The sequence below is a fragment of the Cnephaeus nilssonii genome (assembly GCF_951640355.1).
Source record: "Cnephaeus nilssonii genome assembly, chromosome: 20".
Lineage (NCBI taxonomy): Eukaryota > Metazoa > Chordata > Mammalia > Chiroptera > Vespertilionidae > Cnephaeus > Cnephaeus nilssonii.
This window is the reverse complement of record NC_137091.1, coordinates 46,937,388-46,965,356: the sequence shown is the minus strand read 5'-3', so window position 1 is coordinate 46,965,356 and position 27,969 is coordinate 46,937,388. Positions and strand designations below refer to the sequence as shown.

Below are 27,969 nucleotides of genomic sequence, written 5' to 3'. Positions count from 1 at the left end.
AGCTTGCTCCTTAGCCTTTTCATCATATTCTGATTTCCACAAGAGATAATCTCCTCCTGATAAACAACCCTTGGCAATAGCTCTCCAATCATTAGGTGGGAGAGCCTCTGAGGCTATAGTTTCCAAGATAGTTAAAGTATAAGGAGAAGTAGGCCCATACTGAGCACAGGCTGTTTTTAACTCCTTCAGGGTTTTAAAAGGAAGCGGGTCATAAGTACGCTCACGCTGTCCCGTGTTAGGGTTCACCCGTTCCATAACGGGGAAGGCGTGAATGCCCAAATCCTCACCAGCCTTTCGTGCCTCCTGCAAAGCCATCTGGAGAGGGGAAAGTGGAACTGGCGCTGCACAGATATGCAAAACCAGCCACGCAGGTGCCGGAGAAACAAACTTGTCCCAGACATCACCTCCCCTGAAGGCGCTAGAGGACCCTTGGTGTGTTCTTGGGCTATAAGCCCAGTAGTCCAGTCCTTGAGTCAACTGAGAAACACAGGATCCTGGCCTTGGAGCGGAGAAACTACATTACCCACAAGGCCACGCATGGAATGCTACCAGGCTCAGCCAATGGGGGCTCAGAGAAGGCATTTCCGTTCGGCCGCTTCTTTAGGGCGGGACCGGTAGTCCTTGTGGCGGGATTTTGTCTTCCGATATTTTTCTCTCAGGCGGTCAGGAGTTCCTGGACTCAGAGTCCGGTGGAGGAGTGGAGAGTGGTGTTCCCCGCGAAACAGCCAATGGACGGAGCCTCCCGTGGTGCTCACAGCTCACACTGGGGATTGAAACTCGGAGACACTTTCCCAACCCGCGCAAGGGCCGGGACAGGCACCGCCATTCCTGCAGCGGCTTCTTCTCCGGCCGCTCCCGCCCCGCTCGGCCCACAGAGTGCAATGGCGGCGCCCGCGCTGAGGAAACGTGCTGAGGTGAGTTCCTGTCCCCCAGGCCTCACTTCCTCCTTCACAGACACCACAGACTGAGGGGCATCGGTCACGTCCTGCAGCTCAGTCCGCGTGGAGGACCGTGAGGAAGGCGGAGGGGAGAGGAGCGTTGTGGCTTCTGAGGCACAGCCAGTGCAGGGCGCAGAGGACAGGGCTGACTGGCATCTGAGGTTCCCCTGAGGGTGTGGGCTGTGAGGATTGGCGGACAGATCAGAGGCTGCAGGGAGGACGTCACAGCCTCATTGGGGGCTTTTCGGGATGTGGGGTCCGTCATGGGCTTGGGGTGGACCTGGGTCCCCTGGTAGACAAGCTCCCTGTGGATGCCTTGTGCCAAGTTCATGGGTGAGTCCAGCGAGATCCAGTGGCATTGGAGCAGGAAGGGGGCAGAGCTGAGGGAGTGAACCTGGTACTGAAGATGGGAAGAGGTTATTAACGTAAAAAAACCATGGAAACCTGTAAATAATTTTTGTGAGTTTATTTGAGCCAAACTGTCGACTTAGGCCAGGAAGCAGAACCTCAATGAACTGAGATAAGGATCCTCAGAATGGCCGGTTACATTTGTATTTATACATTGAAATCAAAGGAGGGACATAGGTGGGTTACATGAAATTCATTTTTGATAGATTAAGGAGGTTGGATAAAGCAAAGCGGTGGGAAACCCCTGGGATTGGATAAAAAGTAAAATGATGGACACGTACTTAGGTGGGTGCAGGAATAATTGACATGATAATGAAGGAATTTGTGTTATTTGTCCTGTCACCCACCACATTTGGTTGTGCCCCAGGCCCTCAAGAAAAAGGGAAGTTACAAGTTACCCAGACATTTCAAGGGTATGTTATCATAGATGCAAAAGCACAGATAGGCTCAGTTAAGGTAAAGGCTGACCTTGTCAGTGAAGATACCGCCTAGGAGGTAACTGCCCACCATCACTGCCTTTAGTTAAAGTTTAATTTCAGACCATCCTTTGGTTCCTTAAGGTCTCTGAGTTTGCAGGACTGCCATGCAGGCCTCCCCTGAGCTTGTCAGGTCAGCATTTGGACCCTTTGGTCCACAAGGTTAAAGGTTACCCAGTGGTGTGCACATCTGGAGGAAGTGTGAGCTGATGGTCCCCAGGACCTGGTGTTCAGACTAAAGGCGAAGCATAAACCCACGCTTGGCTTTGTCTTGGAGGCATGATCTAGGGGACTGCAGTGGAATTGCTTGGCAGGAAGGCTGGGGCCCTGCAGGCATCGCCCAGACCTTAAATGGCATTGCTCCCTCCCCTCCCCTCCCCCAATTCTTCCCACCCAACCCAGCTGCTCTGCTGAGGGCAATCGCATTGAGTAATGGTTCTGTGATGAAAGAGCAGCCTGCACTGGCATTAGGGCCTGGTGTCCACACTCTCCGGGTGCCCTGGAGGAGGTTGAGGGGGGGAAGGTGTGTAAGGAGTAGGAGTGGGGGTTCTCAGAGAGAAACTCTGGTGTCAATTGTCTCCATTCTGACAGGTTGGCGTGACCTTTGAGGACATTGCCCTGTACTTCTCCAGGGAGGAATGGAGCCTCCTTGATGAGGGTCAGAGACAGCTGTACCTGAATGTGATGCTGGAGAACTTTGAACTTGTATCCTCGCTGGGTAAGACCCTCACTCTCAAAATGACCTGGACTTGGCTTTGGGATTTCCCAGGCCCCATCTCCCAGGGTGTGCTGTGTCCTCCCATGTAGACTGTGGTTCTGCTTGATTTTCCAGTTTCCTGGGTAGTTGCTGTCCTGGGAAGGGTTGGTGTCTATCCATTGCTCCCTTCTGTTCCTGAAGTCCCAATTCTCCCCGCTGTACTAAGTTCACAGGGAAGGACTTGTGGTTGGTAGTTTTGCAGGAAGCCTGAGTGATTCCACTTTTTTCTGTGAGGAAAGCATTTTCTATATTCCTGTTGGACATTTGTACCTTTTTTTTTTTTTAAGAAGTGTTGCTACATCCTTATCTTGGTTAATACCTATTTTTGTGTGAAACATTCTTTTGATGACCTTGAATATTTTATATATTAAATGCTTATACAGGGATACATATTTTTGCATTTGTTTAATTGCACTTTGCAGATATTGCTCCCCCAAACCTAATTGTCTACAAAGTCCATGTTTTTGCAACCTTGGGTTCAACTGGTCTAGTGCCAGCATGTTTCTAGCAAGCTCAGATGCTTGCTCCTAGAGCTTAGAATAATGTATTTGTAATGACGTGATATTGAGTTTGCTTTTAAGACAAGAGTTATGATTATTCTACGAATCCATGAATACGGAAAATTTTTCTATTTTTTTTATGTCTTCTTCTAGTTCCTTTTTCAACTTCCTGTACTTTTCAGAGTGTTAACTTTAAATTTCGAAGTTAGTTAAGTTATTCTTAGATATCTTAATATTTTTGTTGCAGTGGTAGATAGGATTGTTTGTTTGTTTGTTACTCTTTCCGTTAGTTCATGATTGGTGTGTAAAAAGCCATATATTTCTGGGTTTTAATTTTGTATCCTGCTACATTGCCGAATATATTTATTATATTTAGTAGTTTTTTGCTGGAGTCTTTAGAGTTTTTTATGTACAATATCCTGTCATCTGTGAATAATGACAGTTTTATTTCTTCTTTTCCAATTTGGATGCCTTTCTATTTCTTGTGTGATTGCTATGGCTAGCATTTCCAGTATTATATCAAACAGGAGTGGTGAAAGTGGGCTTCCCTGTGTTGTTCCTGTTAGGAGGGAAAATGGTTTTAGTTTTTGCCCATTGAGTCTGATGTTGGCTGTAGGTTTGTCCTGTAAGGCTTTTATTGTGTTGAGGTATAATCCCTGTACTCTCACTTTGTTGAGAGTTTTAATCATTAAAGGGTGTTGGATTTTGTCAAATGCTTTTTCTGAATCGATTGATAAGGTTATGTGATTTTTGTCTTTCAGTTTATTTATATGATATATCCTATTTATTGATTTGCAGATATTGTACCACCCTGTCATCCCCGGAATAAATCCCACTTGGTCATGGTGTATGATCTTTCTAATGTAATGCTGGATCCCATTAGCCAGAATTATGTTGAGGATGTTAGCATGTGCAGGGGGTCACTGAGACTACAGTGGGAGAGCTGCTGTTCAGGAGACACCCCTTTGGAGCAGGACTTGCTTCAGTGGGGCTCTGTTGCTCAGTGAGTCTGCCTCTTGAGTGTGTCGCTTATGGGTGTGAAGAGTTGTAAGCTGGTATGATGTAACACTGACCACTGGGTACACTGGCTCTTGGGTCTCCAGGGAGATGTAAAGTCAGCCACTGCCTGGGCCACCCAGCAGGATTTACCGAGGGATCTGCAGATTCTCCTCTTTGTATCGGGTTTGGATTGCCCCAATGAGGCCTAGCTGTGAATCAAGGAAGGCTACTGCTAATGCCGAGTCTCGGGCTTTTTATTGACAGGTTTGGGGCTCCCTGACCCAACTGCCACTTGTTTGACAGGTTTTAGCCTGAGCAAGGACAGGACATTCATATACCAAAGCTGCTGCATGCAGCTTGGGTGGAGTTGTAAATTGGATGGGGTGAGGTCTCAGGGAATCACCATGACGGAGCAAACAGAAATGGTTGTCAGTCTGACCTGTGACCTGGGATATCGCAGCATAGGTACAATGACCTCTGCGAGGACCTCCATCTGGGAGAAAGCTGCCCCCTGAGTTCCTGCCCCGATGCCTGTCAGTCCAGTGTCTCCTCATATGTGTTTTGATCCACACCTACCCCCATGGCTGGCCTGGCCCTGGAGGTCAGAGGAATCTGGAGCTTGTAAGTTCAATTTGTGCTGCTGACAATGTAAGAGGAGCAGCTGGGTCTCCTGTAGCCTCTGTTGTATTTGGCCCCTTGAATCCTTGACACTTTGGTAGGCAGGACGATGCTCCAATCAACTAAGCCATACTGCGAAGGCATTCTGTGGTTTGTAAAAACAAAATTTTTGTAGAAGAGGCCGCTAGGGTCAATGATATCAGAAGCACAGTGGCTTGTGGAGGTATATCTGACCCTCCCCCCTTTTTTGTTTTTTACTGTAGGTGTCTTCAAATATCTTTGTTTACCCAGTCTTTTTAAAAATTCCTTCTATACAATTCTCTCTCTTTTAAAAAAAAATAAAATATTGATTTTTTTACAGAGAGGAAGGGAGAGGGAGAGAGAGTTAGAAACATCGATGAGAGAGAAACATCAATCAGCTGCCTCCTGCACACCCCCTCCTGGGGATGTGCCTGCAACCAAGGTACATGACCTTGACTAGAATCGAACCTGGGATCCTTGACTCCGCAGGCCAATGCTCTAGCCACTGAGCAAAACCGGCCAGGGCAATACAATTCTCTGTTATTTGTGTTCTGTAATCTTGTTTGTTTTCATGGTACTCTTTTTCCCATTTCCTGTGCGATGCTTTGGTCATGGATAGTTGTCTACTTACACTGGTATGGGGGAGGATGCTCATATGTGTGATCCTGCGAGCTTGCTGATGTCACTCACATAGGTCTTTGTCCGTGATCTCATTTGTCATTTGTTGTTCTACCACAGTGTTGACCATCCAACTGTTCTGTTTTTCTTTGGAGATTTGCATCGTTTATCCCATGTAATGGCTCAAATGGGTTTAAGGGGACGAATCATTTTTGCATCACAGAAGAAACACGACTTTATGAATGACACAGAGGTCCCACAGGCGGCCTTGCTTTGGTGAACTGTCACTGGGGAGGAATTCTCGGCTGACCTTTATTACATTCGTAGATAGAAACCCAGTGTTTTCTTAAAGTTGCCCATACCTCACCCAATTATGCCTGTTTGTGCTTATTGATACTTTGCCAACTACTGAGTTATAATAGCGATCATTTCTATAGAGATTCCTAGTAACCTTAACTTTGGACTTTGCACCTCTGCCTCTTTCACAGGTCAGTCTTTACTGCAAACCAACATTGGTTCATGCCTGCAGCACTTTGGAGTGCACATGTGTAATTATAATGACGTTGAACAGCATGTGCTCTAATACAATTAATTTTTATGGTTTTGAGCAGCTTTAAATTATTCTACACAGACTCACATGGTCAGCATGTAAGGTCCTAAAGGAATCCGTTTGTGCAAGAACAACGAGTAGAGTCTTCCTGTCTTCGTTGTATCCCACTCTATGCTTCTGTCCCTCTCTTGGTGAGCTTTTCATCATTGACTGACTTTTGGGGCCACATTATGTATAACGTCAATTTCCTCAGAGTATACCTCACTTGTCTTAACAAGTTTTTCTTTGGAATCAGGCCTAGTCATGACAGAAACATTTGTGGTGAAGATACTTTGTTTTCATAAAGTCAACATGTACTTCACCTTCCTTTACTTTTGCTCAGGTTGCTGCTGTGGAGCAGAGAAGGTGGAGGCACCAACAAAACAGAAGGTTTCAGTAAGAGTGTCACAGGGAAGGAATCCCAAGGTAGCCTTGTCTTCCCAGAAGAGCCACCCCTGTGAGAGTTGCGGGCTAGTCTTGGGAAACATTTTCCATGTGATGAAGCTTCAGGGAACAGAGCATGGACAGATACTGTTGAGGTGCGGGGCATGTGCAAAACAGTTTTACTTCCGTGTAAAATTTCACCAACAGTGTGTGAGAGAGAAGACGTTCATTAGAGGTGTGCACAGGATGTCATGTGCAAACAACTGCAATTTCAACTTGTCCCAGAATCATTTCACATGCGGAGAGTTTGCGCAGGGTGTTCTTACCGGGTCAGGACATCTGCATCTATGGGCTACTCAGCCCAGGGACAGTCCAAATGCTATTTCAACACGTGGGATGACCTCGCAAAGGAGAAAAAATCATTACACCAGAAAAGAATGTAAGAAAAACATTAGTTGCACCCAAAGGTTTATTCAGGAAAAAGGTATCCATATTGGAAGTAGATGTTTAGTGTGCTCTAAATGTGCGAAATCTTTTTCAACTCATTCTCACCTTCATTATCATCAGAGAATTCATACAGGAGAAAAGCCTTATAAATGCAGTGAATGTGGAAAATCTTTCACAACTAATAGCAACCTTCATAGTCACCAGAGAGTTCATACAGGAGAAAAGCCTTATCAATGCAGTGAATGTGGGAAAACTTTTGCCAATAACAGCAACCTTCGTAGTCATGAGAGAATTCACGCTGGAGAAAAGCCTTATCAATGCAGTGAATGTGGGAAAACTTTTACAAAAACCAGTGGTCTCCAACGTCATCAGAGACTTCACACAGGAGAAAAGCCTTATAAATGTAGTGAGTGTGATAAAGCTTTTATCACCAGCACTCAGCTTCATAGTCACCAGAGAGTTCACACTGGAGAAAAGCCTTATAAATGTAGTGAATGTGAAAAGTCTTTTACAAGTAGCAATGGTCTTCAATATCATCAGAGAGTGCACTCTGGAGAAAAGCCTTATCAATGCAGTAAATGTGGAAAGTCTTTTATCACTCAGTCTCAACTTCATAGTCATCTTAGATTTCACACTGGAGAAAAGCCATATAAATGCAGTGAGTGTGGGAAATCTTTTATCACTACCAGTCACCTTCATTATCATCAGAGAGTTCATACAGGAGAAAAGCCTTATAAATGCAGTGTATGTGGGAAATGTTTTACCGCTAACAAGCTACTTCGTAGTCATCAGAGAGTTCACACAGGAGAAAAGCCTTATAAATGCAGTGAATGTGAAAAGTCTTTTACAAGTAGCAGTAGTCTCCAGTATCATCGGAGAGTGCACTCTGGAGAAAGGCCTTATGAGTGCAATGAATGTGGAAAATCTTTTATCAATCAGTCTCAACTTCATAATCATCAGAGAGCTCATACAGGAGAGAAGCCTTATAAATGCAGTCACTGTAGGAAATCTTTTACACATAGTCATGGTCTTCGTAAACATAAGAGAATTCATAAAGGTGAAAAGCCTTATAAATGCCGTTAATGTGGGAAATCTTTTACCCAGAGAACTTACCTTCATTGTTATCAGAGACTTCATACAGGAGAAAAGCCTTATAAATGCAGTGAATGTGAGAAATCTTTTAAAAGTATGAATAGTTTCCAATATCAGAGTTCATAGTGGTGAAAGCCATTATGAATGCAATTAATGTGAGGTATGTCTCAGGCATATTTCTAAATTTGCTCTCCACATAAAAGTCCAAATGTGAGAAATTTCTTAGATGTGCAGGAAATGTAGTTTATTGGATAGCACTTAACAATAGTACAAGAAAATTTGTGAATCCTCGTTTTTCTGAATTGTATCTCATACATGTACTCACCTATATTATGTAAAGTTTCCATAAGTGTTTTTGCTGTTGTGTGTGTTTGCTTTTATGTTGGAATACTATGTAATTATGTTGCACTTTGTAACATATAGAGATGTCCTGCCAGATCTATGTCACTGCACATTACTGTTGCTGAAGGTATTTCACCCAAACCACCTGTAAGGCCCCTACAGATGGCATCAGTCACCATCCTTATTTGCACAGCAAAGCTAACTGTTGCCTACTTTATTGAAGGAAATTAGGCATACCTGAGCCCTTGATTCTTGCTTATTTCCCTGTCATGAGTTTTCCCATAGGACTGATTACTGTTGTCCCCAGTAAAGATAATGTTGCAGAGCCCTGGCCGGTTTGGCTCAGTGGATAGAGCGTCGGCCTGCGGACTGAAAGGTCCCAGGTTCGATTGCGGTCAAGGGCATGTATTTTGGTTGCGGCACATCATCCCCATTGGGAAGTGTGCAGGAGGCAGCTGATCAATGTTTCTCTCTCATTGATGTTTCCTAACTCTCTGTCCCTCTCCCTTCCTCTCTGTAAAAACTCAATAAAATATATTAAAAAAAAAAAAAAGATAATGTTGCAGAGGGACTGCCATTTTCAGGGACACACTTTCTTTAGTTGGTAATGATGAATCTATTGAGTGCCGAAGTCATCAATGGGAGAACTGCCAGTCTCAGGTCTCTTTCTTTGCAAAATAATGAAGGCCTTTTCCTAAGACTTCTTTAATCTTGGTGTCCTATTTACTGTGTGGGTTAGTTTATAAGGAGATCTGGGCTCTCCAAGCACGGTGATGTGGAAAACTTTTTTGTGGTCTCCAACATTTTTGTCCTTGAGGGAAGACTACGGTGCAGAAATGAGCTCAACAGTTTTAGCCAAATTTACACTGCTGCCCATAATTTTTCAGAAAACATTGTAAACTCTAGTCCTCATGTGAAGATGGATGGATGCTTTGAGACAGAGGTCACTCCAAAGGGGGGGTAGCTGTGAGAACCTCAAGCATGTCTGGGAGCAGGGTGCATTTTTTTCTTGTTTTCAGGGGATGCTAAGATATTTGAAGGGAACCTCCTGCCCAGGTGTTGCAGAGGGCCATGTGCCCTAATGCCTTCAATTCCATAGGGGCTGGTCACTGGTTGGAGGACCATTGCAGTGAGGGGAACCCCTTTCACTGCAGAAACACTGACCTAATTGTTGTCGGACGAGACTGCAGCGTAGTAGATGGAATGGTCTTCATCTAAACCTGCACCCAGAAAATGTTTTTGATGAAAGGAATACAGGAGCCGTGTGTACACAGATCTGAGGGACTCCAGCCTTAGTTATCTTCTGTGGAGCGGTCATTGTCATTGAATATAATGAAGAGGTTTTGTGGGTTCCTTTAGCTTCTCAGATGTTTCCATCTGAGCCATTGGTGCTCTGGCAGCAAAACAAAGATGAAGACAAAGGCTGTCTTTAATCTAGGGTCTTTTGAGACCCAGTCAGCATTCCAGTGGGTTTGGGTGAAAGTTGTTCATTGTTGCATTTTCTGTCACTGAGATGAGACTCTCGTCCAGAGGGCATAAGTATGTGGATTGAATATAGACTTGACAAACCTGTTGTTGCAAAGTAGGTGAACGTACATTTGTTTTATCTTTTAACAGCTGTGATGAGTAATTTGCATGTGTTAAGTATAGTGTGTCAAATCTGAGATGTGCTTGAAACTGAAACCATCTTTATACTCATAATCCTGACCATATCAGTCACTGTGTATTTGTTTCGTGACCTCATTTATTCTGTATCTGTTCTTCACAGCTTTCATAGTACCCATTCATTGATTTACATTCTATTTTATTAAAGAACTTTGCTTTTTCTAAGTATTCTTCTGCTTTAATTTTTATTTCATAAGTTCTTGGAGATTTATTAGAGGTATATTAGTAACTCATTTCTTTTTTTGCTAGATATTCTTTTTGTTGTTGTTGTTAATCCTCACCCGAGGATATTTTTCCATTGATTTTTACGGAGAGTGGAAAAGACAAGGAAAGACAGAAACATTGATGTGAGAGAAACACATCAATGGGTTGCCTCCTGCATCAGCTGTGACCAGGGCCCAGGCTGGGAAGGAGTGTTCAACCAAAGGTATATGCCTTTGACTGGAATCAAACCTAGGAACCTTTGGTCTGCAGGCCTATGCTCTATCCAGAGCCAAACCAGCATTGATTTCTCACTTTGTCTCTCTATCTCCGTCTCCTTTGAACTTCGCCACCCCCTGCAGAGACATTCCCAGGACAGGAACTTCTCACTCCCCAATGCCCACAAACACCTTTGTCTTTGGGAGCATTTTAGTGAGAAATGGGACCTATAAGGAGCCACTGTCTCTGCTGCAGGGAGGCAGGTGCTGTGGGCACTCAGGCCTCATTGTGGTGCTCCACCTGGGAATCTCCAGCAGAATCACTAGAACTCCCTGAATCTCAGATGGCTGAATGTGACATGCAGATGATTGATGGCGCTTACTTTGGCCTTCCAAGATAAACAAAAATAACAAGCTGAGTACCTGTTGCCAGAAATCCTGGGTTAGATTTTTAATCATTTTCTCTTTTAATTCTCACAACAACCTGGAAAAGTGGAAACTCATCAAATTGCTGAAAAAAATCAGTATCTGAAAAATGAAGTCAGCTTTCCAATTTTACACCACAGACAAGTGTCAGATTCAAGGGGCTGGATTTTAACCATTATTTTCTCCAGCGTCAGACACAGTCTCTACCACTGATGAGCAGCCCTCCCTGGAGCAGGTGCAGGATGAGGACCAGGGTGGCTCAGCTGCAGCTCCTGTTTCCATGGTTACAGTTATGTGTTTCCTCCCATTCCCTTTACATCTCAGAGCACTTACCCTGGGCCTCCCCGTTTTGAGGGGAACGCCATCATTTCTCAGCTGCAGTGGTTTCTCCAGGGGAACCTTCTTTCAGAGTGAGCTGCTGTTTGTCTGCCTCCTCTTTGATCCCAGCACAGAGTTTGACCTACAGGAGACCTCGGGAATTAGGGTTTTGTCTCTGCATCTTCACCCACAAGTTGGGTGTCATGCTGTGATCCCATCTACTGTGATGAATTGCTTGCCTCGATTTGACCCTTCAAATGATGTTCCTATGTGACACTGACATTCACCCTGAAGGAGGGAACATGAATTCTGAGACCTAATATTTGGAAGTGATGCTGGAGTCCTACATGATCCTGGTCTCATTGGATGGGTGCTCACCTCTTATTCATGCATAGGAGCCACTGCCCATGTGATTCTGTGCTGTGTATCCCTACTGGCTGAATGAGACAACGGCTCTCACCATGTTTTTTCTGCAGTCGGGATTATGTTCTGGACTCAAGTCCTCCTTCCCAATCTCCTGTGTCTGCACCCTGGGTCTTTGGGTTGGAACAGAGTCTTTTTGAGTACAAGCCATCACCACAGTGCACAGCACCCTGGGCCACAACTGAGGTTCTTTCTGTGCTTTTCCTGACTATCTACCCTAACTGACTCTCCACACACCACATTTTCTGACTGTAGGTGAAGGTGGCTTTTCAGATGATGGTGTTTGCCATTTTGTCCAGTTACTCTGTTTTTCTGAGTTATTTCCATATATACAACAGGTATACATATTAATAACTTTTTATGGTTCCCCCCCGTTTACCTATATTGTTTCAGTTTAATTAAGAGGCCAACCAAAGAACCTAGAAAAGAAGGAAATAATATTTTGCCTTGACAATGTCATTGCCCTCATCTTTCCCAGTCACTTCCCTTAACTCCTTAGAAGGAAGGAACACCTTTAGGATTTGGCCGGTGATGCTGGCTGTGGAAGAATTCACACCTACAAGAAGCCATGCAAGGAGGAAGTTTATTTCACTTTCCAAGAGAGGAAAGGGCCAAGTACTGCTAGTCACTACAGGGTTAGGAAGGAAGTGTGGCTTCTGCTTTTCAGCAGTGGCTGTTGCTCAGGGACAAGGAATGGAGGGGCCTTGGGCTGGGCTGAAGTTGTGTAGCTATGAGGGACTGTCTTTGAAAGTTACCGTTTGTTTGCTTTCCAGGAGACAGTATTCCAGATGTGCTAGGGAGGTAGGTGCCTTATCAGTATTTTTCCCAAGCCTATAAAATGTGACTAGAGCAAAAGCTACCAAGAGGTCAAAAGAGGCTTGTTAGAAGGTGTGAGGGGAAGGAAACTTTCTACTAACTAGAGACCCCTTGGTCCGAAATGTCCCGGAGGTGTGACCACAGCAGGAAGGAGGGCTATGGAAGACTGGAGCACTGAGAGGAGCTTATCTTGTTCAGTGGTTTGAACGGAGGAGCTGGTTGGATTAGAAAAGCCAACAATCTTGGGGTTTAAATAACAGGCGCTTCTCATAAATTGTGGAAGGCCACAGCAAAGAAAAAGACCTTTTTCTTGTGCTTACAAATACCTCCACCACATTTAGAATCTGAAGAGTGACTTTTTCTAGGAGACCAAATAAAGGGACACGAGCAATACTGGGGCCATTATGTTCTGGAGGACGTCAGCAATGGGTCCTAGAGTTAATAAACCACTCATTGAATTTTCTCATCAACCCACAAGTTCTAATTCCCCAGTATGGACAAAAATGATGGCACACAGTAAACCTAGCAATCTCAGGGAGCCTGGCATGGCATAGCCAATCTTGCAAACTCAGAGGCTAACAATAACCATATAGAATGCTTTGAAGTTAAAACTTTCTAAGTAAATCACTTTGGTAGTTATATTCTAGCTTGTGTTTGCTTGTTTGGATGTGTTTTTGTTTTTGTTTTTGTTTTTCAAAACTACAAGTAAAAAACAAAACGGACATCATACTGAACCACAGGAAGACTGGCTCAGTGGAAATTCTACAACTAGACGGAAAGAGAAAAGCACACTGGGACTCAGAGGAACTGCGGAAGGTAGAGGTACGGAGGCCCACGAGCTCGGAGAGAGTGGGCAACTGAGTAAGTGGCTGGCTTTCTCAAGCGGGAGGGAAATTAAAGCTCCCAACTGTCCTGAACTCCAATTCTGGGTGAGACTCTGGGGACCCAGAGTCATTCGGGGAGAAACTGGACTGTCTGGCAGCAGGTGAGCCTCAAGGGGCGGCTTTCTCTCAGAGGTGCTTGCAGCGATTACCCCAGCGATTACTGCAGGACACTGAAACCCAGGGCCTCTTTGGGAAGCCACAGAAGTTCTCCCAATGTAGACACAGCTGATCCTCACAGCCAATTGGCCTGGAGGTCAATTCCTCCCAGTGATACCAACAACAATCAAGGCTTAACTACAACAAGGCTGTGCACACAGCCCACAAAGGGGTGCTCCAAGAGTGTCCAACTCAGGTAATTGGGGAGGCTGAGCCACTGGGCCCTACAGAACACCTAGCACACAAAACACTCTATCAATATTAAAAAAATATTTATTTATTGCTAATAAATCTACAAATGTTTCTGTATAATTCTTTATATGAATGTAAGTGTTATTTACCTTTGTGAGTCGGACATCCCCCGAGGGCTTCCGGACTGCAAGAAGAAACAGCCCCGGCTGAGGGATCCCCCTGAGTGCAAGAATTTTGTTCACTAAGCCTCTAGTTTATACATGTAAACCAGGAAGTCATGATTCCATTCAGAATCAGGGTGGATGCCTGTGCCCCGGCAAGATCTGCAGTGTGGAGCATACAGGAGGCAGCTGATAGATGATTCTCTCTCATCGTTGATTTTTTTTCCTCTCCACTTCCTTTGTATTCCAGCCTCTCTCTGCAGAGACATTCCCAGGCCAGACACTTCTCCCTCCGCGACACCCATAAGCACCGTTTTCTTTGGGTGCATTTTAATAAGGAATCCAATCTAATAAAACAGAAACATGCAGCCGAAACCGGTTTGGCTCAGTGGATAGAGCGTCAGCCTGCAGACTGAAAGGTCCCAGGTTTGAGTCCAGTTAAGGGCATGTACCTTGGTTGCAGGCACATCCCCGGTGGGGGGTGTGCAGGAGGCAGCTGGTCGATGTTTCTCTCTCATTGATGTTTCTAGCTCTCTATCCCTCTCCCTTCCTCTCTGTTAAAAATCAATAAAATATATTTAAAAACAACAACACAGAAACATGCAAATTGCCCGTACCTCCGCTATGCCCACCAGCCAATCAGAGTAAGTATGTAACTTAATCCAACTTAGATGGTGGCATACACGGAGTTGGAGTGAGCAGTAGGATTGGTTTGCCCCTGGCAATGGAGGAAGCAAAGCTTCCCACCCACTCTGGCCGGCCCTGGTGTCCACTCAAGGCTACAAAATTTCAATTATAGAAGATAATTAAATCCCAACATCGGCTTCCAGTTGGCCCTGGCATCTGCTCAAGTAGATGCTGGGTGGAAAAAAGAAAAGAAGGAGAGGCTGTGAGCATAGGTCTCTGGGGTGTGATCAGGCCAGGATGGAATGGCAGTTGTAGGTGATCAGGTTGGTGGCGGGTGGGGCCGTTGGGGGTAAACAGACCAGCAGGGGGGCCAGTTGGGGGCAAGCAAGCTGTCAGTGGGGGTGAGTTGGAGGTGATCAGGTCAGCGGGGTGGGAAGTTTGGAGTGAGCAGGCCAGCAGGAGGCAATTAGGGGCAGGCAGGCCAGTGGGGAGGGAAGGTGAGAGAGAGCAGGCCATCAGGGGGTGAGCAGGCTGGCAAGGGGGGCAGTTGGGGGTGAGCAGGCTGGCACGGGGGGCATTTAGGGGTGAGCAGGCTGGCAGGGGGGCATTTGGGGCCTAGTAGGCTGACGTTGGGGGCAAGCAGGCTGGGAGGAAGAGTGGTTAGGGTCAAGCAGGCAGGTGAAGCGGCTGGAGCCAGCAGTCCCAGATTGCGAGAGGATTGTCCAACTGCCAATTTAGGCCCTATCCCTGTACACCAGCAGTAGGACATCCTTCGAGGGGTCCCAGATTGGACAGGGTGCAGGCCGGGCTGGTTCTGAGAGAGACAGCTCTTATATCGAATCTGACCGGTTGGCGTGACTTTTGAGGACATTGCCCTGTACTTCTCCAGGGAGGAATGGAGCCTCCTTGATGAGGGTCAGAGACAGCTGTACCTGAATGTGATGCTGGAGAACTTTGAACTTGTATCCTCGCTGGGTAAGACCCTCACTCTCACCAGTGACCAGGACTTGGCTTTGCAATTTCCCAGGCCCCATCTCCCAGGGTGTGCTGTGTCCTCCCATGTAGACTGTGGTTCTGCTTGACTTTACAGTTTCCTGGATAGTTGCTGTGCTGGGGAGGGTTGATCTGTTTCCACTGCTCCCTTCTATTCCTGAAGTCCCAGTTGTCCCCGCTGTACTAACTTCACAGGGAAGGACTTGTGGTTGGTAGTGTTGCATGAAGTTGAGGGATTCCACCTTGATCAGTGAGGAAAGCGTTTTCCCTAAGCCCAGCCTGCACCCTCTGCAATCTGGGACCCCTTAGGCCTGATCCCCACTGGGATCAGGTTGGACATCCCTCTCACAATCCAGGACTGCTGGCTCCAAACTGCTCACCTGCCTCTGCCTGATTGCCCCTAACCACTTCTGCCTGCCAGCCTGATCACCCCCTAATCACTCCCCTGCCAGCCTGATTGATGCCTAACTGCTCCCCGGGTGGCCCAATTGCCCCTAACTGCCCTCCTCTGCTGACCTGGTTGACCCCAACTGCCCTCAAATTCATGAAGCATTCCATATTTTTTATATGAAAATATATATATATATATATTTATATTTTATTGATTTTTTACAGAGAGGAAGAGAGAGGGATAGAGAGTTAGAAACATCGATGAGAGAGAGACATTGATCAGCTGCCTCCTGCACAACCCCCACTGGGGATGTGCCCGCAACCAAAGTACATGCCCTTGACCGGAATCGAACCTGGGACCTTTCAGTCCGAAGGCCAACGCTCTATCCACTGAGCCAAACCGGTCTCGGCATGAAAATATTTTTTAAAAAGACATTGTAAAAACAAAGACGGATATTGGAATTTTACTCATTTTGTAATTTTTTTGCTTTAGGAAATAAAGGGTTTTTTTGTATTAAAATACTATGTTTTAATATTTTTTACTTTTTAATAAATATTTTCATTGATTTTTAAATCATTTTTATTGATTTCATAGAGCAAGGGAGAGGGAGAGAGAGTTAGAAACATGAATGAAGATAGCCCAGCCAGCATGGCTCAATGGTTCCACATGGACCTATGATCCAGGAGTTCACGGTTCCTTTCCCAGTCAGGACATATACCTGCGCCCCAGGGTAGTTCCCCTAGTATGGGGAATGCAGGAGGCAGCTGATCAATGATTCTTTCTCATTATTAATGTTTCACTCTTTCCCTCTCCTGGTACCTCAGCCTCTGCCTGCAGAGACATTCCCAGGCCAGGCACTTCTCACTCCCCCGATGCCCACAAGCACCGTTGTCTTTGGGTGCATTTTAGTGAGAAATGGGACCTATAGGAAACCACTGACTCTGCTGCAGGAGGCAGGTGCTGTGGGCACTCAGCTCTCATTGTGGTGCTCCACCTGGGAATCTCCAGCGGACTCTCTAGAGCTCCCTGAGTCTCAGTTGGCTGAATGTGACATGCAGATGATTGATGGCGCTTACTTTGTTTCCAGGAGTCCAGGGTTAGATTTTTGAGCATTTTCTCTTAATTCTCACAACAACTGGGTAAGAAGGAGAAAATTACATGGAGGATTATCGGCATTTCCAGGGACACATCAGACAGAAGACAGATTTATAAACACAAACTTAGAGCAGACCCAGAACTTGGCAAGCTAGAGCTTTCCCATTGCTTTCCGGGAACAGAAGAAAATGCTCAAGGCTTAGGTAACTTGGTTTTTACTGTATGTGTGTGTGAGTGTGTGCTTAATGCTGACCCCAGGATGTTTTTTCTTTTTATGTTATCCTCACCCAACTTCCCTTCTGACATTCCACACTCCATTCCAATATGGAACAAATGGCAGTTCCATATTAAATTTTTTTATGAAAGTTCATGCTGATTTCCATAATGGCTGCACCAGTTTGCATTCCCACCAGCAGTGTACTCGGGTTCCCTTTTTTCCACATCCTCCCCAGCACTGGTCCTTTGTTGATGGCAGCCATTGTGACAGCGGTGGGGTGATACCTAATTGTTGCTTTAACTGGCATCTCTCTGATGATCAGTGACTTTGAGCATTTTTCACATGTGTCTTGGCCATCTTATCCACACTGCAGCCCAGTCAGAGCGGGCACTTTGGATGACATTAGAAGCAGATGCTCTTAAGTATGAGTGTCTGTTCTGTGACATTAACGTTGTACAATGGATTCAATGGAGACAGGTTAGATCGAGTTAAACAAGAGTTAGACAATTGAGCAACCTCTGTAAGCTACATTTGGCCTGAAGGAGACATGTGCCAAAGGTCCTGAATGAAGAAACAATGCCTGCCCTTCAGGAAGAGCAGGTCTTGAAGAAAGCTATGCAAAACCAGCAGCTAAAGGAAGCCAGCAGGTGCAGGAGAAACAAACTTGCCCTGGAAATCACCTCCCGTGAAGGCGCTAGAGGACACTTAGTTTACTTGGTGTGTTCTTGGGCTTTATGCCCCTTAATCCACTGTCCTAACGGGATCCTGACGTTGGAGCATCGGAACTACAATACCCAGAAGGCCACGCATGGAATGCCACGAGGCTGAGCCAATGGGGGCTCAGAGAAGGCACTTCCGTTTGGCCTCTTCTGTAGGGCGGGACCGGTAGTCCTGGAGAGAGATTCCGTTTTCAGATGTTTGTCTGAGGCGGCCAGGTTTCCCTAGTCACAGCATCCCGTGGAGAAGGTGGAGAGTGGTGTTCTCCGCCTCACAGCCCATGGACGGAGCCCCCCCCGTGGTGCTCACAGCTCACACTGGGGATTGAAGCTCGGAGTCACCGCCCGGACCCACGCCAGGGCCGGGACAGCGGCTTCTACTCCCGCCGCTCCCGCCCGCTCAGCCCCCAGAGAGCAATGGCGGCGCCCGCGCTGAGGAGCTTCGCTGAGGTGAGTTCCTGTCTCCGGGGTCCCTCACCGCCTCCTCACACCGAACACCACAGCCTGGGTGGGGCATCTGTCAGGTCCTGCAGCTCAGGTTTCCGTGGAGGACCGTGAGGAAGGGGAGGGGAGAGAGGAGCGTTGTGGCTTCTGAGGCACAGCCAGTGCCGGGCGGAGAGGACAGGGCTGACTGGCATCTGAGGTTCCCTGAGGGTGTGGGCTGTGAGGATTGGCGGACAGATCAGAGGCTGCAGGGAGGACGTCACAGCCTCATTGGGGCTTTCCCGGCTGTGGGGTCCCTCAGAGGCCGGGGGTGGTCCTGAATCTGCCTGGAAGACAAGCTCTCTGTGGATGCCATATGCCCAGATTCCTGGGTGAGTCCAGCGAGATCCAGTGGCATTGGAGCAGGAAGGGGGCAGAGCTGAGGGAGTTAACCTGGTACTGAAGATGGGAAGAGGTTAAAGGTTACCCAGTGGTGTGCACATCTGGAGGAAGTGTGAGCTGATGGTCCCCCGGACTTGGTGTGGGGACTTAAAGGCGAAGCATAAACCCACGCTTGGCTGTGTCTTGGAGGCATGATCTAGGACAGTGGTCGGCAAACTCTTCATCACCAGAGCCAAATATCAACAGTACAACGTTTGAAATTTCTTTTGAGAGCCAAATTTTTAAACTTAAACTATATAGTTATGTACATTGTTATTAACTTAATTAGGGTATTCCTAAGCTGGCCTTTGCTAAAAACTCAAGGAGCCAAAGAGCCGCATGTGGCTCGAGAGCTGCAGTTTGCTGACCTCTGATCTAGGAGACTGCAGTGGTATTGCTTGGCAGGAAGGCTGGGGCGCTGCAGGCATCCCCAGAGCTTAAATGGCATTGCTCCCTCCCCTCCCCTCCCCCAATTGTTTCCACCTAACCCAGCTGCTCTGCTGAGGGCAATCCCAGTGAGTAATGGGACTGTGATGAGAGAGCAGCCTGCACTGGTATTAGGGCCTGGTGTCCACCCTAACCGGGTGCGCTGGAGGAGGTTGAGGGGGGGAAGGTGTGTAAGGAGTACAATTACTGGTTCTCATAGCTCTGGTGTCAATTGTCTTAATTCTGACAGGTTGGAGTCACCTTTGAGGACATTGCCCTGTACTTCTCCAGGGAGGAATGGAGCCTCCTTGATGAGGGTCAGCTGTACCTGAATATGATGCTGGAGAACTTTGAACTTGTATCCTCGCTGGGTAAGAGACCCTCACTCTCACCACTGACCTGGGCTTGGCTTTGCGATTTCCCAGGCCCCATCCCCCAGGGTGTGCTGTGTCCTCCCATGTAGACTGTGGTTCTGCTTGACTTTCCAGTTTCCTGGGTAGTTGCTGTCCTGGGGAGGGTGGGTCTGTTTCAGCTGCTCCCTTGTTTCCTGAATTCCCAATTCTCCCCGCTGTACTACGTTCACAGGGAAGGACTTGTGGTTGGTAGTGGTGTAGGAAGCCTAATGGATTCCACCTTGATCAGAGTGGAAAGCATTTTCTATATTCCTGTTTGTCGTTTGTACCTATTTTTTTTTTTAAATATTTAAAAATACATATATTTTTTAAAAAAATAAAAAGGAAATTATGTCCATAACAAATCTCCAAGACTTTTTCTCTAGGTTGTCCTGAGGAGTTTTACGTTTTAGCACTGACATTTAATGTAGATTGAGTTAAATTTTATCAGCGGTGTCCAGTATTCTTGTTTTACATGGGAGTATTGCTTTTTAGCATCAACTTACTTTGAAGAAATTATCTTTCCTTTCTTATGTGTCTTGCAGCTTTGACAAAGATTACTTGAAAGGATGTGCCTGGTTTTATTTCTGTGTTTTCTGTTCTGCTCTGTTGATGTATGTGTCTTTTTCTTTCTCCAACAACACAGTTTGCTTGTTTTCTCTCTGTAATAAATTGAAGTCGGAAAGTGTGATGCCCTGGGCTTTGTTTTCTTTCAAGATTTCTTTTTCTGTTTGAGTTTTTTAATTTCATATATTTCAAGATTCTCTCTCTCTTTTTTTTTTTACCTTTATTGCTCAGGGGGAGGGGTGCTCAGGAGCTCTTGGTAGGGCGGACCCGTTTCCTCTTCACCATCACGGGCTTCTGGCTGTGCAGGATGGCGCTAGCCCTGCGGATGGCGGCCATGCGCAGATCCGGGCGGTACTTGTTCTTGCGGATCATGTGCCGGATGCTGCTCAGGGTGGCCCGGGCGTTCTTGTTGATGGTGGTGCGCATGTAGGAGGTGGCTGGCTTTCGCTGGCCGGATCTCCGCTTCATGATGACCACCACCCCTTTGCCGTCAGGCGCCGGCTCCACGCCCACCGTCTTGCGATGAATCAGCCATTGTAGCGAAAGGAGTTGCGGGCCTTCAGGTTATTGGGTTCGGTGCTGTTCGTCTGCTTGTTCCTCTTGATCAGGAAGCTGGAGCAATTCCGCACGATCATCCATTGCAGGTGGGCAGACATGGCGGCAGCCGGAGACGGAAATAGCCAAGATTCTCTTTTCATTTCTTTGTAAAATACCATAGAAATTATTCTTAGGATTGTATTTAATCTGTAGATTGCATTGTGTACTATGGATATTTTCACCATATTTCTTTTTTTTTTTTTAATATATACTATTGATTTTTTACAGAGAGGAGGGGAGAGAGACAGAGAGTTAGAAACATCAGTGAGAGAGAAACATCGACCAGCTGCCTCCTGCACACCCTTCACTGGGGATGTGCCTGCAACCAAGGCACATGCCATTGACTGGAATCGAACCTGGGACCCTTCAGTCCGCAGGCCGACGATCTATCCACTGAGCCAAACCGGTCTCGGCATATTTCTTTCTTTTAATATATTTTATTGATTTTTTTTTTTTTTTTTACAGAGAGGAAGGGAGAGGGATAGAGACTTAGAAACATGGGTCAGCTGCCTCCTATACATCCCCTACTGGGTATGTGCCTGCAACCAAGGTACATGCCCTTGACCGGAATTGAATTTGGGACCCTTGAGTCCGCAGGCTGATGCTTCATCCACTGAGCCAAACAAGTTAGGGCTAAACATATTTCTTTTTTTAAAATTCTTTTTTAAAGTATTACATATTATATTACGTATGTCTTCTTTTTCCCACATTGCCCACAAATGATTGAGATTCTGTGATATTTGCTTTTCTCCATGCAGTTGCAAATGGTAAGAGTTCCTTTTTTTAAAATATATTTTTATTGATTTCAGAGAGGAAAGGAGAGGGAGAGATAGAAACATCAATGATGAGAGAATCATTGATTGGCTGCCTCCTGCACGCCCCCCACTGGGGATTGAGCTCACAACCTGGGCATGTGCCATTGACTGGAATTGAACCTGGGACCTTTCAGTCCGCAGGCTGACACTCTATCCACTGAGCCAAACCAGCTAGGGCGAGTTCCTTATTTTTTACAGTAGCATCGTATTCCATTGTGTAGATCCGCGGTTCTCTCTTTTTTTTTCATGTCACCAATTCTTAATGGGTTTTTTCTTTAGAAATACACCAGAGAATCATGCCATGATGCAATCCTGGGCCACAAATCTGCACACTCCTTTGCAATGGGTCCTGTTGTGGCAGAACCTTTCATTTCCCCTTTATTATTAACTATGACCCCTGCATTATCCTCAAAATAAAGAAACACACCACCTTTTCTCAGGTATGACTTCCGCTGTCTACCACCACTGGATGTACCTTCTTTCTGAGCTCTGGTTTCCCTTTTTTTACTGTGGCAATCACCATATCAGCACACCGGCAGCAGGAAGTCTGTTCAGTCATCCCTTGATCCCCTTCATAGAAATAATGTACAGATTTTTGGTTCCTGTGTTGTCAGTACAGTTGATCACGGCTCCTACCGGAAGTCCCAGGCAAATCCGGAATTTCGAGCCGGAGGACCCACCACGTCCTCTATTCAACATCTTGGACACCAGAAAGGGATGGGAAAAAAAAGCAGATCAGCGGTTCTCAACCTGTTGGTTGCGACCCCTTTGGGGGTCGAATGACCCTTACACAAGGGTTGCCTAAGACATCCTGCATATCAGATATTTACATTACGATTCCTAACAATAGCAAAATTACAGTTATGACGTAGCACCAAAAATAATTTTGTGGTTGGGGGGCACCACAACATGAGGAACTGTACTAAAGGGTTGCGGCATTAGGAAGGTTGAGAACCACTGGTGTTGATGTACCAGTTTTTTAATCCACTCATATGCTGATGGTCACTTAGGCTGTTTCCAAATCTTAGCTATCATAAATTGTGCTGCTATGAACATAGGGATGTATATGTTTTTTTGTGATTGGTGTTTCTGATTTCTTCGGCTATATTCCTAGAAGTGGGATTACTGGGTCAAATTGGAGTTCATTTTTAATTTTTTGAGGAAACTCCATGCTATTTTCCACTGTGTCTGCACCAGTCTGCATTCCCCTGCCATGCACAAGGGTCCCTTTTTCTCCACATCATCGCAAGCACTTGTTGTTTGTGGATTTGTTGATGCTAGCCATCCTGACAGGTGTGAGATGGTATCTCATTGTCGTTTTGATTTGCACGTCTCAGATGATTAGTGACTTTGAACATGTTTTCATATGTCTCTTGGCCTTCTTTATGTCCTCTTTTAAAAAGTGTCTGTTTAAGTCCTTTGCCCATTTTTTAAATGTACTAGTTTATCTTCTTTATTTATTTATTGTCTAAAGATCAACATGTCAACTTTTTCTCTGCTTGAACCTCTCCCTCCTCCGCAGCAATTCCCACCCCAGGGAAGCCCCTACCGCCCCAGTGTCTGTGTCCATTGGTTACACTAATATGCATGCATACAAGTCCTTTCATTGCTCTCTAACCCCTCCTCTCCTGCCATTTGTCTCTGGATCTACTCTTGTGCATTAAATTATGTTGATCATTATATCCAACCTATGAGTGAGATCATGTGATATTTATCTTTCTCCGACTGACTTATTTCACTTAGCAAAATGCTCTCCAGTTCCATCCACGTGTTGGTAAAAGTTCCTTTTTTATAGCAGTGTAGTATTCCATTGTGTAGATGTACCACAGTTTTCTAATCCACTCATCTGCTGATGGGCACTTAGGCTGTTTCCAAATGTTAGCTATTGCAAATTGTGCTGCTATGAACATAGGAGTGCATATATCCTTTCTGATTGGTGTTTCTGATTTCTTGGGATGTAGTCCTAGTAGTGAGATGACTGGGTTAGTTATATGGGAGTTCCATTTTTAACTTTTTGAGGAAACTTCATACTGTCTTCCAAGTGGATGCACCAGTCCGCATCCCCACCAGCAGTGCACGAGGTTTGCTTTTTTTCAACATCCTTGCCAGCACTTATCCTTCGTTTGTTGGTGATAGCCATTCTGAAAGGTGTGAGATGATACTGCATTGTCATTTTTATTTGCATCTCTCAGATGACTAGTGACTTTGAACATGTTTTCATATTTCTCTCGGCCATCTGTAGGTCCACTTTCGAAAAGTTTCTATTTAGGTCTTTTGCCCATTTTTTGATACATCAATGAGAGAGGAACATCAACCAGCTGCCTCCTGCACACCTCCTATTGGTGATATGCCTGCAACCAAGGTACATGCCCTTGACCGGAATCGAACCTGGGACCTCTCAGTCCGCAGGCCGACACTCTATCCATTGAGCCAAACCAGTCAGGGCTTTCTTGTTATTTTGTTGTTTTCTTTTGTTGTGTAGAAGCTTTTTATTTTGATGTAGTACCATTTGTTTCTTTTTTCCTTGCTTTCATTTCCCCTCGGAGCTGTATCAATAAAGATATTGCTAGGACATATGTCCAATGTTTTGCTGCCTGTGGATTTTTCTAAGATTTTTATGGTATCACGACTTAACGTTTAAGTTCTTTATCCATTTTGAGTTTATTTTTGTGTATGGTGTAAGTTGGTGGTCTACTTTCATTCTTTTGCATGTATCTGTCCAATTTTCCCAACACCACTTATTGAAGAGGCTGTCTTGACTCCATTGTATGCTGTTGCCTCCTCTGTCAAATATTGAGCATAATGGCTTGGGCCGATTTCTGGGTTGTGTGTTCTGTTGCATTGTTCTATATGTCTGTTGTTGTGCCAGTACCAGGCATTTTTGTACTATCGGTTGTTATCTGGTATTGTAATACCTCCAACTTTGTTCTTCTTTCTCAAGTTTGCTGCAGCTCTTCATTTTTTCTTTTTTTATATATTTCATATGAATTTTTGGTGAGTTTGTTCTAGGTCTGTGAAATAGGCCCTTGGCATCTTAATTGGGATTGCATTGAATCTATAGATTGCTTTGGGTAGTATGGACATTTTAATGATGTTGATTCTACCAATCCATGAACACCGTATATTCTTCCATTTGTTTATGTCTTCTTCTATATCTTTTTTCAACTTCCTATAGTTTTTGGAGTACAGGTCTTTTATTTCCTTAGTTAAGTTTATACCTAGATATCCTAGTTTTTTTGTTACAATGGTAGATAGGATTGTTTGTTTGTTTCTCTTTCTGTGAGTTGATTATTGGTGTGTAAAAAGCCATAGAATTCTGGTTGTTAAATTTGTATCCTGTTACATTGCTGAATGCATTTATTACATTTAGTAGTTTTTTGATGGAGTCTTTAGGGTTTTCTTTGTACCATATCATGTCATCTGTGAATAATGACAGTTTTACTTCTTCTTTTCCAATCTTGTTGCCTTTCATTTCTTCTTCTTGTCTGATCACTATGACTAACACTTCCTGTACTATGTCAAACAGGAGTGGTGAAAGTGGGCATCCCTCCCTGGGTCCGGGAGATGAGGCTGGGTCCCGGGCCCGGGTGAGGTCACACGCCCTTGGGTCCGGGAGAGGCCACGCGCCCCTGGGACCGGCTGAGGCTGGGTCCTGGGCCCGGGTGAGGCCACACGCCCCCGGGTCCGGGGGAGGCCGCGCGCCCCTGGGACCGGCTGAGGCCACGCGCCCCCAGGTCGGGGTGAGGCCGTGCGCCCCTGGGTCCGGGTGAGGCCACGCGCCCCCAGGTCCGGGTGAGGCTGCGCACACCTGGGTCCGGGTGAGGCTGCGCGCCCGAGTCCGGGTGAGACTAAACCAGAGGGAGTCGGACCTGCATTACCACCATTTGTCCACCATCCAGAACTGAAAAGTCAGTGCTGACATGTACACATAAAGAACTGGTGGACATTGAAATTGGGTCTCAAAAGAACTGTTGGTCCAGAAAGAAACTCACTACAGACTGATTCATTTGCCTGTCACCATAACTATTATTGCTCGTCTCACATTCGGTTCTTTTTTTTTTTCCACATTCGGTTCTTATAAGTATATTTCTAGTAACACATGATCTCACTCATCTAGGGGAAATGATGAACAACATAGACTGATGAACAAGAACAGAACCAGAAATAAGGAGGCATCGATCGTACTGTTGGGCCTCAGAGGGAGGGTAGGGGAGGGTGGGGGTAGGGGGGAGAGATCAACCAAAGGACTTGTGTGCATTCATATGAGCCTAAGCAATGGTTAAGGACAACAGGGGGGTGGGGGCATTCGTGGGGAGGGGTGTGGGATGGGAATGGGGGGATGAGGACAAATATGTGACACCTTAATCAATAAAGAAATTAAAAAAAAAAAGTGGGCATCCCTGTCTTGTTCCTGTTCTTAGGGAAAATGGGTTTAGTTTTTTCCCATTGAGTATGATGTTGGCTGTAGGGTTGTCATATAAGGCTTTTATTATGTTGAGGTATGATCCTTGTACTCCCACTTTGCTGAGAGTTTTTATCAAGAAAAGGTGCTGGAGTTTGTTAAATGCTTTTTCTGCATTTGTTGATATGACTATGTGATTTTTATCTTTCAATTTGTTTATGTGATGTATTATGTTTATTGATTTTCAGATATTGTACCATCCTTTCATCTGATTAATCCCACTCGGTCACAGTGTATGATCTTTCTAATGTAATGCTGGAATCGATTTGCCAGAATTTTGTTGTGGATTTTAGCATCTCTCGGGGCCATTGCGACCTAGTGGGAGAGCTGCTATGTAGGAGACACCCCTTTGGAGCAGGACTTGCTTCAGTGGGGCTTTGTTGCTCAGTGAGTCTGCTCCTTGACTGTGTCGCTTACGGATGTGAAGAGTTGTAAGCTGATGTGGTCTGACACTGACCACTGGGTACACTTGCTCTTAGGTTCAGGCAGGTTTGCCCGGAGCCACCCAGCAGCATCTCAGAGAGATCTGCAGATTCTCCTCTGTATTGGGTTTGGAAGTGCCCCGATGAGGCCCTGTTGTAAAGCAGGGAAGGCTAGTGCTGGTGTCTCTTCTTGGTACTTTTATTGATACATTTGTGGCTCCTTGAACCAACTGCATCTTGTTTAGCAGGTTTTAGCCTGAGCAAAGACAGGCCATTCATTTACAAATGCTGCTGCACAGAGCTTGGGTGGGCTTTTAAATTGGATGGGGCCTTAGCTGGTTTGACTCAATGGATACAGTGTCGGCCTGTGGATTGAAGGGTCCCAGGTTCCATTCCGGCTATGGGCACATACCTGGGTTGTGGGCTCGATCGCCAGAGGGGGGCCATGCAAGAGGCAGCCGATCAGTGATTCTCTCTCATCATTGATGTTTCTATCTCTCTCCCTCTCCCTTCCTCTATAAAATATATTTTCAAAAAAAAAAAAACTAAATAGGATGGGGTTAGTTCTCAGGGAATTACTAGGGCGGAGGAAACAGAAATGACTGCCAGTTACCCCTGCAACCGGGAGGTCTCAGCATAGGAACAATGATCCCTGAGAGCATCTATGTCTGGAAGAAAGCCTCTCTTGAGTTCCTTCCCTGATGCTATGTATCTTGGTATCCCCCTTGCGCCCCGGCCTCCCAAGCCTTGCCTGGAACTGGAGCTCCTTTGGTACTTGAGCTCCGAGGAAGGGGTATCTTGTCAGTTCAGTTGGTGGTGCTGGCATTGTAAGAGCAGCTTTATCTCCTGTAGCCTCTGTCACTCAGCCGCAGTCTGCACTGGTTTGTACAGACCGAAGTTCTTACTACCAATAGGGACTTTTTTTTTCCCAGCTCTGGGACCCTGGGCTGGACATCTGGTGTTGCACTGGGACCTCTTTCTCCTCCATGTGACCTCTGCAGAGAGAACCTCAATCCCAATTAAAAAAGTGGCCCACATGGGTACAGGACCAGCACCTTCCATGCCTTAGTACCTCCTACCAGTCTCAGTGTGCTGTCTTCTTTACTTCTCTGGTCGTAAGACTTCGTTGTAGCTAGCTTTCCAGTGGTTCTGGCTGATGGTTGTTCAGTATTTTAGTTGTAATTTTGATGTGGTTGTGGGAAGCAGCGAGTATAAGCCTTTGCCTACACCGCCATCTTGGATGTCCTCTCCCGTAACTTTTCTTAATTCAATACTTTATTCTTCTTTTATCTTCACCTGAATAGTGAAAATATTTTTTCCGTTGTTTTTTTTCTTAGAGAGAAAAAGGGAAAGGGAGATAGAGGAGAGGCAGAGAGACAAAAAGAAACATGAATTGATTGCCTCCCACATAGGCCTACTCTAAGAGTCAGGATCAGACCTGAAGGCCATTTACCTGCCCTTTACTGGGAATCTAAAGCATGACCTTCCTGTGTAAGGACAGGCACTCTCAGCACTCAGTGACATGGGCCAGGGCTATTTATTTATTCTTTAAATTATTTCGTTTTAAAATATATTTTACTAGAGGCCCCTACACGCTTTTGTTTTCGATCGCAGTGGAGCTGGGTGCCTGTCCGCTGGTGCACCAGGCCTTTCGGAAGCCCCGCCTGTCCGGAGCGGACAGGCACCCAGCTCCCCTGCTTTTGATGGTCCGCAGCGGGACGTGAGCTCGCTGCCCC

At 45.8% G+C, this 27,969-nt stretch overlaps 3 protein-coding genes and 1 pseudogene across 4 annotated transcripts; 2 read left to right on the top strand and 2 right to left on the bottom strand.

The window, feature by feature from the left end:
* Positions 1-668: 668 nt before the first annotated feature.
* Positions 669-13,987, top strand: LOC307116488 (uncharacterized protein). Its single transcript, XM_079800517.1, has 3 exons — positions 669-914; positions 2,414-2,540; positions 12,963-13,987. Exons 1-3 carry the CDS (start codon positions 729-731, stop codon positions 13,115-13,117), a joined length of 468 nt encoding a protein of 155 aa, XP_079656643.1. The 5' UTR covers positions 669-728; the 3' UTR covers positions 13,118-13,987.
* Positions 2,516-9,235, top strand: LOC307116487 (uncharacterized protein). Its single transcript, XM_079800516.1, has 2 exons — positions 2,516-2,527; positions 6,268-9,235. The coding sequence occupies exon 2, from the start codon at positions 7,039-7,041 to the stop codon at positions 7,945-7,947; it is 909 nt and encodes a 302-aa protein (XP_079656642.1). The 5' UTR covers positions 2,516-2,527; positions 6,268-7,038; the 3' UTR covers positions 7,948-9,235.
* Positions 13,988-19,854: 5,867 nt separating the features above from the next.
* Positions 19,855-20,740, bottom strand: LOC307092577 (large ribosomal subunit protein eL28-like). The gene is given in 2 exon segments (XM_079759859.1): positions 19,855-20,467; positions 20,470-20,740. Coding segments are annotated over 2 exon segments (537 nt in total). The 5' UTR covers positions 20,720-20,740; the 3' UTR covers positions 19,855-20,180.
* A 276-nt stretch (positions 20,741-21,016) lies between these two features.
* LOC307116589 (large ribosomal subunit protein uL14-like) lies at positions 21,017-23,096 on the bottom strand (annotated as a pseudogene). The gene has a single exon. The product of its transcript is annotated as a large ribosomal subunit protein uL14-like (transcript).
* Positions 23,097-27,969: the final 4,873 nt, after the last annotated feature.

Coding starts and splice junctions, on each gene's coding strand:
- LOC307116487 (XM_079800516.1), top strand. CDS start 7,039: ATGAGAGAATTCACGCTGGAGAAAAGCCTTATCAATGCAGTGAATGTG.
- LOC307116488 (XM_079800517.1), top strand. CDS start 729: ATGGACGGAGCCTCCCGTGGTGCTCACAGCTCACACTGGGGATTGAAA. Junction 915..2,413: donor CGCTGAGGAAACGTGCTGAG/GTGAGTTCCTGT, acceptor CCATTCTGACAG/GTTGGCGTGACCTTTGAGGA. Junction 2,541..12,962: donor TGAACTTGTATCCTCGCTGG/GTAAGACCCTCA, acceptor CAAAACTACAAG/TAAAAAACAAAACGGACATC.